At 42.5% G+C, this 17,441-nt stretch overlaps 1 protein-coding gene across 1 annotated transcript in view; it reads left to right on the forward strand.

The window, feature by feature from the left end:
• The window catches only part of LOC139404961 (solute carrier family 9 member 2), a 31,794-nt gene extending 16,812 nt beyond the window's left edge, over positions 1–14,982 (forward strand). Inside the window, exons 4-13 of the mRNA XM_071147517.1 lie at positions 2,054–2,304; positions 2,458–2,675; positions 2,873–3,072; positions 3,156–3,245; positions 3,390–3,460; positions 4,586–4,753; positions 7,271–7,376; positions 11,898–12,014; positions 13,856–13,943; positions 14,061–14,982. Of these exons, the coding sequence (XP_071003618.1) occupies positions 2,054–2,304; positions 2,458–2,675; positions 2,873–3,072; positions 3,156–3,245; positions 3,390–3,460; positions 4,586–4,753; positions 7,271–7,376; positions 11,898–12,014; positions 13,856–13,943; positions 14,061–14,497 (1,746 nt within the window). The 3' untranslated portion in view covers positions 14,498–14,982. The remainder of the gene's footprint in view (positions 1–2,053; positions 2,305–2,457; positions 2,676–2,872; positions 3,073–3,155; positions 3,246–3,389; positions 3,461–4,585; positions 4,754–7,270; positions 7,377–11,897; positions 12,015–13,855; positions 13,944–14,060) is intronic.
• The last annotated feature ends 2,459 nt before the right edge of the window (positions 14,983–17,441 follow it).

A 17,441-nucleotide genomic window follows, 5' to 3' on the forward strand; every position in this document is an offset into this window, starting at 1 on the left:
TTTCTGGGATCTTTTATTTCAACTTATGAAACATGGGACCAACACTTTACATGTTGTGTTTATATCTTTGTTCAGTGTATACGGTTCCTTCGGAAAGTATTCAGACCGCTTGACCTTGTCCACATTTTGTTTGTTACGTTACAGCCTTATTCTAAAATGAATTAAATGAAACATTTTCCTCAGCAATCTACACACAATACCCTACAATAACAAAGCGAAAACATGTTTTTAGAAATGTTTGCAAATTTATTAAAAATAAAAAACAGAAATAACTTATTTACATAAATATTCAGACCCTTTGATCTCAGGTGCATCCTGTTTACATTGATAATCCTTGAGATGTTTCTACAACTTGATTCCACCTGTGGTAAATTCAATTAATTGGACATTATTATGAAAGGCACACATCTGTCTATATAAGGTCCCACAGTTGACAGTGCATGTCAGAGCAAAAACCAAGCCATGAGCTCCGAGACAGGATTGTGTCGAGGCACAGATCTGGGGCAGGGTACCAAAAACATTTCTGCAGCATTGAAGGTCCCCAAGAACACAATGGCCTCCATCATTCTTAAATGGAGGAAGTTTGGAACCACCAAGACTCTTCCTAGAGCTGGCCGCCTGGCCAAACTGAGCAATCAGGGGAGAAGGGTCTTGGTCAGGGGGGTGACCAAGAACTCGATGGTCACTCTGACAGAGCTCCAAAGTTCCTCTGTGGAGATGGGAGAACCTTCCAAAAGGACAACCATCACTGCAGCACTTCACCAATCAGGCCTTTATGTAGAATGTTCAGACTTAAGCCCCTCCTCAGTAAAAGGCACATGACAGCCCGCTTGGAGTTTGCCAAAAGGCACCTAAAGACTGTCAGAACATGAGAAACAAGATTATCTGGTCTGATGAAACCAAGATTGAACTTGTTGGCCTGAATGCCAAGCGTCACGTCTGGAGGAAAGCTGGCACCATCCCTACGGTGAGGCATGGTGGTGGCAGCATCATGTTGTGGGGATGTTTTTCAGCGACAGGGACTGGGAGACTAGTTACGATCGAGGCAAAGATGAACGAAGCAAAGTACAGGGAGATCCTTGATGAAAACCTTCTGTCAGAGCATTCAGGACCTCAGACTGGGACAATTTTTTATATATATTTTTTATAAATTTGCAAAAATGTATAAAAACCTGTTTTTGCTTTGTCATTATGGGTGTGTTGTGTGTAGATTGATGAGGGGGAAATAAAGATGTGATACATTTTAGAATGAGCCTGTAACTTAACAAAATGTGGAAAAAGTCAAGGGGTCTGAATACTTTCCAAAGGCACTGTATGATGATGTTCTATTTAAGAACGGTAGGGTGAAGTTCCACCCAGGTTTCCTTTATCATTAATATTGAAGTTGGAACAGTCACAAAAAAAATGGAAGGCTCTTTCTTGCCACTGTGTTCTTTTGTTCACGAGCCATGCTAGGTGCTGTGTAAATATCACACAGTAAACACAGCAGTTCAAACACATGACTTTATCAGGACAATAAAGTCATTGGAGTTTTTGACCCTTGTGTCTGACCTATGACCTCAGGCATGGGTCAGACCTCTGTCTGTCTGACTGACTCTTCCTCTCCATCTCTCTCTCACCATCTCTCTCCCCCTCTCTCCATGTGTGTGTGATTGTGAGCACATGTAATTATGTTCTGCAATGTCTAACTTCCATTTCCCCCTCTCTTTGTGTGGGTAACTCTCTCTCTCTCTCTCTCTCTCTCTCTCTCTCTCTCTCTCTCTCGCTCTCTCTCTCTCTCTCTCCCTCTCTCTCTCTCTCCCACTCTCTGTCTGTCTGTCTGTCTGTCTGTCTGTCTGTCTGTCTGTCTGTCTGTATCTCTCTCTCTCTCTCCTTCTCTGTCTCCGTCTCTGTCTCTGTCTCTCTCCTTCTCTGTCTCCGTCTCTGTCTCTGTCTCTCTCCTTCTCTGTCTCTGTCTCTGTCTCTCTCTCTCTCTCTCTCTCTCTCTCTCTCTCTCTCTCTCTGTCTGTCTCTCTCACTATGTTTCTGTCTCTCTCTATGTCTCTCTCTGCAGGTGCTGTACAACATGTTTATCTTCGTAGCAGATATGCCAGTGGTGGAGCCGGTCGATGTATTTCTAGGCGTGGCTAGGTTCTTCGTGGTGGGCCTGGGGGGTATGGGCTTTGGTGTCATCTTTGGCTTCGTAGCCTCCTTCACCACACGTTTCACCTCTAACGTCAGGGAGATAGAACCCCTCTTTATCTTCATGTACAGCTATCTGGCCTACCTGGTAGCAGAGCTGTTCTCCATCTCCAGTATTATGGCGTGAGTGGACGAATGAGCATGCACATTGGGCCTACACACACACACACACACACACACACACACACACACACACACATGTATACACGCATGAAAACACACATGCATACAGTAAAACACACACAGCACTGACGACTCTGTGTTGTCTGTCCACAGCATTGTGACCTGTGCCCTGACCATGAAGTACTATGTGGAGGAGAATGTCTCCCAGCGGTCCTGCACCACTATCCGCCATGTGGTCAAGATGTTGGGCACCATCTCAGAAACCCTCATCTTCTTCTTCCTGGGTGTGGTCACCATAACAACAGAACACGAGTGGAACTGGGGCTACATCATGTTCACGCTGCTGTTGGCCTTAGTGTGGAGAGGCCTGGGTACGAGGGGGAGAGGGTGTGTGTGTGTGTGTGTGTGCGTGCGTGTGTGTGTGTGTGTGGCAAAGTGTGTTGTGAGTTAACTTACAAAGATGAGCCAATCTGTGCAATGCCTTACTCAGGCTCATCAGTTTGAATATGGAGTGAAAGATCCTGATTCTCACCTTTAACCTTTCGCCCTTTACCTCTACTCCTCCCAGGTGTCCTGGTGCTGACCCAGATCATTAACCCTTTCCGAACCATCCCCTTCAACTTCAAGGACCAGTTTATTCTGGGTTATGGTGGCCTGCGAGGGGCAATCTCCTTTGCCCTGGTCTTCACCCTGCCAGACAGCATCGGCCGCAAGAAACTCTTTCTCACCACCACCATCTGTATGATCATGTTCACAGTCTTCATCCAGGTAGGAGACAAGTCATCCAGAAGGCATATAGACGCCTGGTTTAGTACTATCTACCTGATCAGAACCATTCATCTCCTGCTCAGGGAATCAGCATACGGCCCCTGATCGAGTTCATCAACGTCCGCAGAACCAACCGCAACCTGGAGACCATAAACGTAGAGATCCACTCCAGGGTAGGTCAATAACTAGTGTTTGTTTGTTTTTCTTGTCAGTGGCTTGTTGTTTTTACTGTACAGTACACAGTTCAGGTCTGCAGTGTAGCGCTATGTTCTGGCTCACTGTGTGTGTAGCCACCTGTAACCCCTTTCATCCCTCAGCTCATAGAGCACACCATCGCTGGGGTAGAGGACCTCTGTGGCCAGTGGAGCCACTACTACTGGAAGGACAAGTAAGAGCTTCCTTTTCCTGTTTCATCACTTCCTGTCCTGTGACTTCCTGTCCATTTACTCCCAGGGTAGCATAGTTTAGGGCGGCAGGTCGAATACACGGGCCGACAAGGTGAAAAACTGTTATATACAGTACGAGTCAAAAGTTTGGACACACACTTTTTTGGTTACTACATGATTCCATATGTGTTATTTCATAGTTTTGATATCTTCACTATTATTCTACAATGTAGAAAATAGTAAAAATAAAGAAAAACCCTTGAATGAGTAGGTGTTCTAAAACTTTGTATGTGTTTTTCTTTTTATTATGTGTCTTCCTCATCTCCTTTCATCCATCTGCTATGTCTACTTACTTGAAAGTGACTTCCTTAGGGGCATCATTTGCCTTCACGTAACCTGTGTTTAACGAGCAGTAAAGATGACATGGAGGAAGTGACTTCTGCTGCTTCATATTAATCGAATGTTGTATATTTAGTATCCTTTTAACATTGCATTTGATAGCTCAGTCCCTACCTGTTTCCCTAGTGAACTGATGGTGAGATTAAAGTGTTTCTGTAGATCAACTTGCGTTCTAGATTTTCCTGTCTGCAGCCTTTGTTTTTTTGTTGCCATTGTTCTGGCTGTGAAAGCGTGGGTTGACATTTTAACTAGAATTCAGTGTTGTGTTCCTTTGAGCTACAACATCCTCATGAGTGGCTTCTACTTCCCCCTATGCCCCAAAGAAATGTACAGTCCTTCCACTGTAACAATACACCCCCACCCCCTCTATGACCCATATCCTCACTGCCCCCCTCTCTACACCAGAACGAGTTCGTCTGGAGTCCTATTTAAGACATCTTAGGTCAACTCTGCTAGTCAGAACTTGTCCTCATCCCATGAAGTAAAGCACAGCCCTATTCCCTCTCTTATTTTGTTTCCATGAACATAACCTACTTAGCCTTTTGGAGGGCTTTTGTGGGACATCTATCCAGTTTCTATAACTGTGTGAACACCAAGGCATGATTTTAATATTGCTTCCATGGGTATTATGAAATGCTTCTGTCTGTGAGTGTCTGTGATAATGTTTAGTATCTGCCCTCTTTGTCAGGTTTATGAAGTATAATAACCGTCTCTCCAACCCCTGTCAGGTTTCTGAAGTTTAATAACCGGATCCTGCGTAAGATCCTGATCAGGGATAACCGGGCAGAGTCTAGCATTGTGGCTCTGTACAAGAAGCTGGAGCTGCAGAACGCAATGGAGATACTGGACACAGTGTCCGGGGACATCAACGCTGGTTCCTCCATTGTCTCTCTACAGTACGTTTATCCTCTCTCTCCCTCTCCCTCTAGCTCTTGCCCTCTCTCTCTCTCTCTCTTTTGTTCTCTCTCTCTCTTTTGCTCTCTCTCTCTTGCTCTCTCTCTCATTCTCTTGCTCTCTCTCTCGCTTGCTTTCACTCTCTCTCTCTCACTTGCTCTCCCTCTCTCTCTCTCGCTTGCGCTCTCTCTCACACTCTCTTGCTCTCTCTTTTGCTCTCTCTCTCTCTCTCTCTCTCTCTCTCTCTCTCTCCCTCTCTCTCTCTCTCTTTCTCTCTTTCTCTCTCTCTGTCTTTGTGCACTAATGACACACACACACACACACACACACACACACACACACACACACACACACACACTGTGGCCACTGTGGCCACACTGTGGCCTCTGTGTCTCTCTCTGTCCCCCTTGCTGTCTCTCATACACTTCTTTACATCTTATCCACCCATCATCCCTCACACATGACCCTTTTAACCTCAACATGTCAGATGGGTATTTAAGCAATAAGTCCAGAAGGGTGTGGTATATGGTCAATATACCAAGTCTAAGGATTGTTCTTAAGCACAACACAACTAAGAGTGCCTGGATAAAGCCCTCAGCCATATACGCCAAATCCCTGAGGTGCCTTGTTGCAATTATAATCTGGTTACAAACGTAATTAGAGCAGTAAAAATAAGTAATGTGTCATACCCATGGTATACCACGGCTGTCAGCCAATGAGCATTCAGGGCTCGAACCACCCAGATTATAATGGGTAATACCTAAGCATTCTGTCATTTCTTTCTTTTTTTAGGGGATAGATCCGCTTTAATATTGCAGATAGATTGTGGCTTCCATCAGTTTAATTGTCTGCATCATTTCCAATTCCCCAAATATTTTGGGGTGTAAATATTTTTACGGTATATCAAATATATACAGTGCATTCGGGAAAGTATTCAGACCCCTTGACTTTTTTTACTTTTTGTTACGTTACAGCCTTGTTCTAAAATGAATTAAATTAACATTTTAAATTGTTTTTTCCCCCTCATCAATCTACACACAATACCCCATAATGACAAATCAAAAGCCGCTTTTGAAAAATGTTTGCAAAAATGTTTATGAAATATTACATTTACATAAGATTTCAGAACCTTTACTCAGTAAAGGCCTCGAGTCTTCTTAGGTATGACACTACAAGCTTGGCACACCTGTATTTGGGGAGTTTCTCCCATTCTTCTCTGCAGATCCTCTCAACCTCTGTCAGGTTGGATGTGGAGCGTTGTGCACAAAGATGTTCGGGTTCAAGTCCGGGCTCTGGCTGGGCCACTCAAGGACATTCAAAGACTTGTCCTGAAGCCACTCCTGCGTTGTCTTGGCTGTGTGCTTAGGGTCATTGTCCTGTTGGAAGGTGAACCTTCGTCCCAGTCAAGGTCCTGAGCGCTCTGGAGCAGGTTTTTTATCAAGGATCACTATGTACTTTGTTCCGCTAATCTTTCCCTCGATCCTGACTAGTCTCCCAGTCCCTGCTGCTGAAGAACATCCCCACAGAATGATGCTGGTCTGGAGGTTTCCTCCAGACGTGACGCTTGGCATTCAGGCCAACGAGTTCAATCTTGGTTTCATCAGACCAGAGAATCTTGCTTCTCATGGTCTGAGAGTCCTTTAGGTGCATTTTGGCAAACTTCTCCACCGATTGCTCAGTTTTGCTGTATGTGAATACTTTCTGAATGCACTGTATATACATTTTATGGACACAGTATATTTTATATGAGTTGTCTTGTTATTTTTAGTCCCACCCTTGTGCTCCACTCAACCCCTCCCATCCATCTCTGAAAACCATCCAGTTTTCATTTCTATTCGTCATCTATTTTTCAGCTGTGCTGTGATGTTTCACAAAAGTTCTGAACCTTTCTATTCTCATAGTTTCTACAGGTTGTACATTAAAGATGAACATTTTTACTAAGAGTGTTATTATATTATTGATCGATTGACTATGGCTTTTCAAACCCCCCAGCAGTGCTATTTCCCCAGTTAGTTCCAGGTAAATGTTCCAACTCTTCAGCCATTCCTGAACCTGCGACCAAAAATAAGCTACACATGGACAGTACCAAAACAAGTGATCTAATGATCCTGTCTCTTCTCAGCAACATCTGCAGAGCTGGCATGGTTGTATTTGTGTATCAGTTCATAGACCATGTTGCCATGGAATCTGTACATCAATAATCTCTTTTGAGAGATTATTATTTTGTCATCTATATGAAACTGGTATACTTTTTTATTTATCAAACTCTTCTTTAATAAATGTCGGTCTTTAATGCAGGGCCAAAAAACTAGTTCCTTACTTTCTCCCCTTCTACTTGCCTCTTCCAGTTTTGCGGTAATGCTGCAATCAGTTGGTTGTAATTTTGGGTAGAGCAGACACTTCCATATATTTTTGTCAGCTGCATGTGTGACATAACTCCACCATTCCTATTTCTGATATCATTTACAAAGACGATACCGTTTTTAAACATTCTGTTATTTCTGCGTTTGTTCCTCTAGCGAAGAGAAGAAGGGCTCTGGTAAACCCAAGAGGAAGTTTGTGGCTGCAGACCTGATGAACATGCATGACATTCTGTCCAAGAACATGTACAAGATCAGACAACGGGTGAGTCGATTCCTTAACAAGGTTTACCTTACGCAGAGCCCTGTTTGTTACATGAAAGTTTGTTCTTCCATACCTGTGTGTGCTGTACCTCACGTGCTGTTTTGCATAATGCCTGTGGTCGGCAGTACATTTCCATAAGTGACCTCACCTTTTGAAAACGAGCCACAGGGAGTGTGTTTGTGTTTTCATGTGATGGGATTCTCTCTGTGACCTTATCTTATTACCTACCCACTCCTTCACCCCCCCCCCCCCCCCCCCCCCCCCCCACAACACAAACACACCTGTTACTGTCACAGATCTCATTGTATCATTGGTTTCGACATTAGATCATGCGATGTGTTGCCTTTCTATTGGAACCGTTTGACTTCCACTCTCCTAAGCCCTAAAACAGGTCTGACAGCTCCTTGTCCCACCATGCGGCCATCATTTAAACAAAAAAATATTTTACCTTTATTTAATAACTACGCAAGTCACTTAAGAACAAATTCTTATTTTCAATGATGGCCTAGGAACAGTGGGTTAACTGCCTGTTCAGGGGCAGAACAGATGTTTTACCTTGTCAGCTCGGGATTTAGTCCGCAACATTTCGGTTACTAGTCCAACGCTCTTACCGCTAGGCTACCTGCCGCCCCGGTTAGAGTGTCTGTTGATCACCAAGCCCGTGTACTAGATCTACCCATTACACAAATAACCTAGGGATGCTTATACCTATCCAATCCTCTCAGATCTACAGAAGTGAAGTATATTGGATTAGGGGCAATGGGTTTATTAAGGGCATTGGGCGTCTCTCTGTAGTGATGAGAGTTTTCCAGGAGAGAGGGAGGTACGGCAGCTCGTTAGGCACAAACAGAGCCAGGTATCATTTAGATAAGCATCATGGTTCAGACAGTTCAGGGTGTGGCCAGCTACGTTTGGGTGACTGCCCAGAGCCACAGAAAGAGTGTATTGTGGTAAAACATAAAAGCTGGGGTGTGTAAAATCCACTCTCGTTGTGTAATCAGGAGTGTAGGCTATAGCAGCACTCTCTCTGTAAGGACTGCTGTGTCATTGTGTTATTAAGAGAATACAGGTGCAAGTGGGTGTGTCATTAGTGTGTGTGTGTGTGTCATTAGTGTGTGTGTGTGTGTGTGTCATTAGTGTATGTGTGTCATTAGTGTTTGTGTCATTAGTTAGTGTGTCATTAGTGTGTGTGTGTCATTAGTGTGTGTGTGTACCATTAGTGTGTGTGTGCGCGTGTGTGTGTCATTAGTGTGTGTGTGTGTGTGTCATTAGTGTGTCTGTGTGTGTCATTAGTGTGGGTGTGTGTGTCATTAGTGTGTGTGTGTCATTAGTGTTTGTGTGTCATTAGTGTGTGTGTGTGTGTCATTAGTGTGTGTGTGTCATTAGTGTGTGTGTCATTAGTGTGTGTGTGTGTGTCATTAGTGTGTCTATGTCATTAGTGTGTGTGTGTGTGTGTCATTAGTGTGTGTGTGTCATTAGTGTGTGTGTGTGTGTCATTAGTGTGTGTGCCATTAGTGTGTGTGTCATTAGTGTGTGTGTGTGTGTGTGTGTGTGTGTGTGTGTCTTTAGTGTGTGTGTGTGTGTGTCTTTAGTGTGTGTGTGTGTCATCAGTGTGTGTATGTCATTAGTGTGTGTGTGTGTGTGTCATTAGTGATTGTGTGTGTGTCATTAGTGTGTGTGTGTCATTAGTGTGTGTGTCATTAGTGTGTGTGTGTGTCATTAGTGTGTCTATGTGATTAGTGTGTGTGTGTGTGTGTCATTAGTGTGTGTGTGTGTGTCATTAGTGTGTGTGTCATTAGTGTGTGTGTGTGTGTCATTAGTGTGTGTGTGTGTGCCATTAGTGTTTGTGTGTCATTAGTGTGTGTGCCATTAGTGTGTGTGTATGTGGTCATTAGTGTGTGTGTCATTAGTGTGTGTGTCGTTAGTGTGTGTGTCGTTAGTGTGTGTGTCGTTAGTGTGTGTGTCATTAGTGTATGTGTCATTAGTGTGTGTGTCGTTAGTGTGTGTGTCATTAGTGTATGTGTCATTAGTGTGTGTGTCGTTAGTGTGTGTGTTGTTAGTGTGTGTACCATTAGTGTGTTATTAGTGCGTGTGTGTCATTAGTGTGTTATTAGTGTGTGAGCAAATAGTGTGGGTGTCATTAATGTGTGTGTGTCATTAATGTGTGTGCGTCATTAGTGTGTTATTAGTGTGTGAGCAAATAGTGTGTGTGTCATTAGTGTGTTATTAGTGTGTGAGCAAATAGTGTGGGTGTCATTAATGTGTGTGTGTGTCATTAATGTGTGTGTGTCATTGTGTGTGTGTGTGTGTGTGTGTGTGTGTGTGTGTGTGTGTGTGTGTGTGTCTTTAGTGTGTGTGTGTGTCATCAGTGTGTGTATGTCATTAGTGTGTGTGTGTGTGTGTCATTAGTGATTGTGTGTGTGTCATTAGTGTGTGTGTGTCATTAGTGTGTGTGTCATTAGTGTGTGTGTGTGTCATTAGTGTGTCTATGTGATTAGTGTGTGTGTGTGTGTGTCATTAGTGTGTGTGTGTGTGTCATTAGTGTGTGTGTCATTAGTGTGTGTGTGTGTGTCATTAGTGTGTGTGTGTGTGCCATTAGTGTTTGTGTGTCATTAGTGTGTGTGCCATTAGTGTGTGTGTATGTGGTCATTAGTGTGTGTGTCATTAGTGTGTGTGTCGTTAGTGTGTGTGTCGTTAGTGTGTGTGTCGTTAGTGTGTGTGTCATTAGTGTATGTGTCATTAGTGTGTGTGTCGTTAGTGTGTGTGTTGTTAGTGTGTGTACCATTAGTGTGTTATTAGTGTGTGTGTGTCATTAGTGTGTTATTAGTGTGTGAGCAAATAGTGTGGGTGTCATTAATGTGTGTGTGTCATTAATGTGTGTGTGTCATTAGTGTGTTATTAGTGTGTGAGCAAATAGTGTGTGTGTCATTAGTGTGTTATTAGTGTGTGAGCAAATAGTGTGGGTGTCATTAATGTGTGTGTGTGTCATTAATGTGTGTGTGTCATTAGTGTGTGTGTGTGTGTGTGTGTGTGTGTGTGTGTGTGTGTGTGTGTGTGTGTGTGTGTGTGTGTGTGTGTGTGTGTGTGTGTGTGTGTCAGTAGTGTGTTATTAGTATATGAGCAAATAGTGTGGGGGTCATTAATGTGTGTGTGTCATTAGTGTGTGTGTGTGTGTGTGTGTGTGTGTGTGTGTGTGTGTGTGTGTGTGTGTGTGTGTGTGTGTGTGTGTGTGTGTCATTAGTGTGTGTGTCATTAGTATGTGTGTGTGTGTCATTAGTGAGTGTGTGTGTGTGTCATTAGTTTGTGTGTCATTAGTGTGTGTGTCATTAATGTGTGTGTGCCATTAGTTTGTGTGTCATTAGTGTGTGTGTGTCATTAGTGTGTGTATGTGTGTGTCATTAGTTTATGTGTCATTAGTGTGTGTGCAGTTAGTGTGTGTGCCATTTGTGTGTGTGTGTGTGCCATTACTGTGTGTGTCATTTGTATGTGTGTCATTACTGTGTGTGTGATTACTGTGTGTATCATTATTGTGTGTGTCATTAGTGTGTGTGTCATTAGTGTGTGTGTGATTTGTGTGTGTGCCGCTAGTGTGTGTGACATTAGTGTGTGTGCCTTTAGTGTGTGTGTCGGTAGTGCGTGTCATTAGTGTGTGTGTCGTTAGTGTGTGTGTTATTAGTGTGTGTGTCGTTAGTGTGTGTGTCATTAGTGTATGTGTCATTAGTGTGTTTGTCATTAGTGTGTGTGTCGTTAGGGTGTGTGTCATTAGTGTATGTGTCATTAGTGTGTTTGTCATTAGTGTGTGTGTCGTTAGTGTGTGTGTCATTAGTGTGTGTGTCATTAGTGTGTGTGTGTCATTAGTGTGTGTGTCGTTAGTGTGTGTGTCATTAGTGTATGTGTCATTAGTGTGTTTGTCATTAGTGTGTGTGTCGTTAGTGTGTGTGTTATTAGTGTATGTGTCATTAGTGTGTTTGTCATTAGTGTGTGTGTCGTTAGTGTGTTTGTGTCATTAGTGTGTGTGTCATTAGTGTGTGTGTGTCATTAGTGTGTGTGTCGTTAGTGTGTGTGTCATTAGTGTGTGTGTCATTAGTGTGTTTGTCATTAGTGTGTGTGTCGTTAGTGTGTGTGTCATTAGTGTGTGTGTCATTAGTGTGTGTGTCGTTAGTGTGTGTCATTAGTGTGTGTGTCGTTAGTATGTGTGTCATTAGTGTGTGTGTCATTAGTGTGTGTGTGTCATTAGTGTGTGTGTGTGTCATTAGTGTGTGTGTCATTAGTGTGTGTGTCATTAGTGTGTGTGTCATTAGGAGATTAAAGCAGGGTGGTACAGATAGAGCTACTGTATGTAGAAACCTCATTTTAGATTGGGGGTGTTTCCTGCAATATATTGGCCTCTGCTACACTATGGCGTTTTATCCGATTTTCTATGCAGTGTGTGTTTTATGTCATGTGTTGTGTGTTATAGTGCGTGTTATCAGAAGGTGGGTGTGTCTTATGTATGGTATGTTTCTCTGTGTGTTTTTCCAGACCACGGCGTACACCACCAAGCACTCCCTGCCCAACGACAGCCGGACAAAAGAGATCCTGATCCGACGGCACACCAGCATCCGACGCAGCCTCCGACCCGGCAGCTTCAACGGACCGGTACGGAACACACGGACTTACAGTACCAGTCAAAAGTTTGGACACACCTACTCATTCAAGGTTTTTACTTTATTTTTTACTATTTTATACATTGTAGAATAATAGTGAAAACATAAAAACTATGAAATAACACATATGGAATCACGTAGTAACCAAAAAAGTGTAAAAACAAATCTCAATATATTTGAGATTTGAGATTCTTCAAAGTAGCCACCCTTTGCCTTGATGATAGCTTTGCATACTCTTGGCATTCTCTCAACCAGATTCAGCTGGAATGCTTTTCCAACAGTCTTGAAGGAGTTCCCACATATTCTCAGCACTTGTTGGCTGCTTTTCCTTCACTCTGCGGTTCAACTCATCCAAAACCATCTCGATTGGGTTGAAGTCGGGTTATTGTGGAGGCCAGGTCATCTCATGCAGCACTCCATCACTCTCCTTCTTGGTCAAATAGCCCTTATACAGCTTGGAGGTGTGTTGGGTCATTGTCCTGTTGAAAAACAAATGATAGTCCCACTAAGCTCAAACCAGATGGGATGGCGTATCGCTGCAGAATGCTGTGGTAGCCATGCTGGTTAAGTGTGCCTTGAATTGTAAATAAATCACAGACAGTGTCACCAGCAACTCAACCCCACACCATCACACCCCCTCCTCCATGCTTCATGGTGGGAACTACACATGTGGAGATCATCCGTTCACCAACTCTGCGTCTCACAAAGGCACAGCGGTTGGAACCGAAAATCTCAAATTTGGACTGATCAGACCAAAGGACAAATTTCCACCGGTCTAATGTCCATTGCTCGTGTATTTTGGCCCAAGCAAGTCTCTTCTTATTATTGGTGTCCTTTATTAGTGGTTTCTTTGCAGCAATTCGATCACGAAGGCCTGATTCACACAGTCTACTCTGAACAGTTGATGTTGAGATGTGTCTGTTACTTGAACTCTGTGGGATGCAATTTCGGAGGCTGGTAACTCTAATAAACCTATCCTCTGCAGCAGAGGTAACTCTGGGTCTTCCTTTCCAGTGGCGGTCCTCATGAGAGCCAGTTTCATCATATCGCTTGATGGTTTTTGCGACTGAACTTGAAGAAACGTTCAAAGTTCTTGAAATTCTCCGGGTTGACTGACCTTCATGTCTTAAAGTAATGATGGACTGTCATTTCTCTTTTCTTATTTGAGCTGTTCTTGCCATAATATGGACATGGTCTTTTACCAAATAGGGCCGTCTTCTGTATACCACCCCTACCTTCTCACAACACAACTGATTTGCTCAAATGCATTAAGAATTATAGAAAGCACAAATAAACTTTTAACAAGGCACACCTGTTAATTGAAATGCATTCCAGGTGACTATTTCATGAAGCTGGTTGAGAGAATGCCAAGCGTGTGCAAAGCTGTCATCAAGGCAAAGGGAAGAATTTGAAGATTCTCAAATCTAAAATATATTTTAATTTATTTAACCCTTTTTTTGGTTACTATTGTACATGATTCCATAAGTGTTATTTCATAGTTTTGAAGTCTTCACTATTATTCTACAATGTAGAAAATAGTACAAATAAAGAATAACCTTTGAATGAGTACTGCAGGTGTGTCCACATGTTTGACTGTTACTCTACATTAGGAACAGATATTAATCTAAATATTTTAGTAGTAATGTTAGAATAGATATTAATCTAAATGTTTTAGTAGTAATGTTAGTAATGCAGGTCAAGTCTATGCACAGCATTTCATGATTCGATAAAAAAATATATGTTACAGGAAAAACCTTTGTTGTGATCAAAGTGTACAACCTCTTATCTCTCTCTTTATTCCCCTCTCACCTCCTCCCTTTGTCTTTCTCTCAGAATGAGGCCAAATCCCAGAAGTACTTTTCTCTGCCTCCAGGGAAGAGTCTGGACTCAAAGTTCCCTCCTCAGAGACTGAGGCATACAGGTGATGCTCAAAATGAAGTGTGTGTGTGTGTCACTCTATAATCTCTACAATATTTAGGCTCTTTGCACATCAATGCTTGGATCCTAAACTAAATTGATGTCTCTCTCTTTCACTCAGGTAATGATGATGATGAGACCATGTCGGAGATGGATTACCCATCAGCGCGCTCCAGGTTTAACCAGCCTAGTCGCTCCTCATCCCGAGCAATGCTGCCCCTACGCAGGCTGAACACACTGACAGAGGTGCCCTCTAGCTCTGTTGTGGACCTGGTGGATGAGAGGAGTGGAGGAAGAGGTGCCTGGGGGCGTGGCATGTCCCGACTAAACTCCTCCTCCAGTGATTCCCGGATACCCGCCCCTCGCCGTCACCACGACCCCTCCAACAGCCCTGATAATGGCTCCTCAGGTGACCATGGCAGCGGTGACAACGGGCCAGAGGGGGAGCAGCAGCCCTTGTCCCCGACCCCAGCCTGGGCTGCAGAGCCTGGTGACCGTGACGACAGCGGAACGCAGAAACCCCTGCTCAGGCCACAGTGGAAGACTCGGAAACCCTAGAACACCTGAGGACTAATCAGCTGTCAGGAAAGTAGCAGGAGGACTGCTATAGGCTGTCTTGGGTTCTAATCTACAACGACTCCAGAATCTCAGAACTGTGAAGTGTCAAATACCACAAGATTAAAATGCACTACAAGCCAAGGAGGAATGGATAATTGGATTTTCTACAGTGATTCTCAACTGGGAGTTTTTTAATGGGTCAGTGTCAATAAATAAATAAATAAATACCCTAGTCTGAACTTAAACAACTAAAACCAGGTAGAACGTGTGTAGAAATTATAATGAACCTATATTTTTATTATAATTTAACCACTGAACTATTTTTCTTTAAAACAGTGTTCCATATTGAGTTATTAGCAGATTTGGTTGCTTTTGTGATCTTAAACCAGTGAGCATAACATTCTTCATCAAGAATATGTGCAAAATTGAATTATTGACAATGAAAAAAGTGGGACTGTTGTTCCCTTGTCATATAATTTGTACATTTACTATCAATATAGTATTAAAAATAGTTTTCCAGATTGCATTTTGCCCCCCAAATATTTGTCATGCCAATAATGGATCATGACTGAGACAACCTGGTTGAATTTGGGTCCCTAGGAACCACTGGTCTACAACCAACCACTCTCTGAAGAACAAAGACTCTTGCAACACAACACTCTAAATAAGATATCAAGTAAAACAATTCTAAAAGACTTATCTTCACTATTAGACCCACAGAGATCCTATTAAATTAATAGAGATTCTATGTGTCGTTCTACATTATGTTTATGTGTACACACGCTTGTACCATACCAGGAAGACATTTGATTTACTTTCACCCCTGTATTTACCTGCAAGATTTCAATTACATTATTTAATAGATTTTAATACATTGGTATATCTCTATGCAAGTGAAGACATTTTCAGGAAAGACACTTCTTATCTTCTAGCTTTTCTGTTTTTTTGTTTCTCCTTGTGTCTGATATTCAGACCAGTAATATCTTAACAGGGTCTTCATGAACACTGCTCTGACTATCTGTGTTGCTTGAGTTAAGTAATAAAATCTTGATGTATAATGTTGAAATGACACCTTATTTCTTGTCAAAATGGTCGTTCTAGTTGCTGTATTGCAGAGATGGATCAGTGTTTCAAGTCTGATGCTACGCTCATGAAAAACTCTGAAAACACTACTGGTAAACCGGGAGCAACAGGTTGTGTGCATTCACGAGCTTTGAACTCTTTGAGAAAGCAGATTGGCTAATGGCAAACAAGCTGCTACAACTATAACTGAAAAGTACAGCTATCATGCTTGTAATCAAGTTATAGTGTTAAAAAAATATATATATAAATAGGTTTGGTTTATTGTATTTTTGTTGTGTTGTATTAACTGCTGAAAACGCTATCGAGGTAATTTCCTTAGTAGGTGACGTCAGAGTTCAACATGTGGGAGAAGTCGGAGCTCAGGGATGTTAGACGAGTTTGACACTAGTAATTACTAGTTGGAGGGGCGTTCAAGTGGATTTTCTCCAGTCACATGCTCATATTTATGAATTTATGAGATGTCAGGAACTCAGCATTAGCAACAGAGCTAAAAACACCTTGTAGGAGAAAGAAATCTCAAACTATCAGTCATCCATCATCAAATTGAAAAAAAGTTATGGAACTGACATTGACATTCAAAACATTCACATGTTTAGGAATATACTTATTTTATTGTCAAATGGTATGATCTTTACTTCCTTCATATGAATCATTCAGCACAATAAGTGTCTTCATAACATTCAGTAGCATTTGGGTCAGTGTAAGGGCAACTCCATTCAAAATAAGATCATTCATATATAAATAATAATTAACAGTACATTTATGAATTAGACTAAACTCAATATGGACAATGTAGAATAAGGGAAAATAATATAAAATGAAAATAAATGATATATTTGTATAAAAGTAAAGATTTCCATTGAAAAGGCCCTGATAGCGTAGTGGTTAAAGGAAGTACGATGATGTTACCCACAGACACTGACCTAAGATCCTTGGAAAATGTGTTTAACTTCCCCTGCGTGGTTAGGGTTTAGGAAGGGTAAATGAATCCTAGATATGTGCCTGTGGACAACCAGTACTCAAGCTCAGTTAAGGTTCTTGATCCGTTTCCCCAGTGTGTACCAGATCACTCACACAAAAGGATTCAAAAGCACTGGATTGGTGTGGATGTATTCACACTGATCCAAATATGTTCAACCCTTAAAGGGAGGGTGACGGAGTGCACACTTTGGTGAGAAGGGAGAGAAAATAGAATGTGGCGCCAGAGAGGAAAGAGGAGCCCCTTCACCTGCTGTCCACCCTCATAAGATAGGTCAGAAACAGAGCATTTGGGGGAAATTAGCATTCTCAGTACCAATACTTTCCTGGACTATTTGTAGTGGTTATTAAGGAAGAGCAGGATTACATCAGAGTAACATTAGACTTATATGTTGTTGTTTTTAATTCAATTATTGCCTCTCACTAGAGACATAAACATTTGAATATTTCTAGGTTATAAGAACCTAATGAGCCACTGACATGCTGTTGACCTACGCTAAGCTAACTTAGCATGGACAACTTCCCATGCATTTTACAGAGGGTTGCTGGCTTTGTTCACGGTCACCTTGGCAACACTGAACTTTTTGCATTCTCCCCTGTTTGGGGGACTGAAGTGGGGAATAGCCATGCCGATGATGACCCGGTCTGTTTGGGGGACTGAAGTAGGGAATAGCCATGCTGATGATGACCCGGTCTGTTTGGGGGACTGAAGTGGGGAATAGCCATGCTGATGATGACCCGGTCTGTTTGGGGGACTGAAGTGGGGAATAGCCATGCTGATGATGACCCGGTCTGTTTGGGGGACTGAAGTGGGGAATAGCCATGCTGATGATGACCCGTTCTGTTTGGGGGACTGAAGTGGGGAATAGCCATGCTGATGATG

This window comes from Oncorhynchus clarkii, chromosome 3 (assembly GCF_045791955.1).
Source record: "Oncorhynchus clarkii lewisi isolate Uvic-CL-2024 chromosome 3, UVic_Ocla_1.0, whole genome shotgun sequence".
Lineage (NCBI taxonomy): Eukaryota > Metazoa > Chordata > Actinopteri > Salmoniformes > Salmonidae > Oncorhynchus > Oncorhynchus clarkii.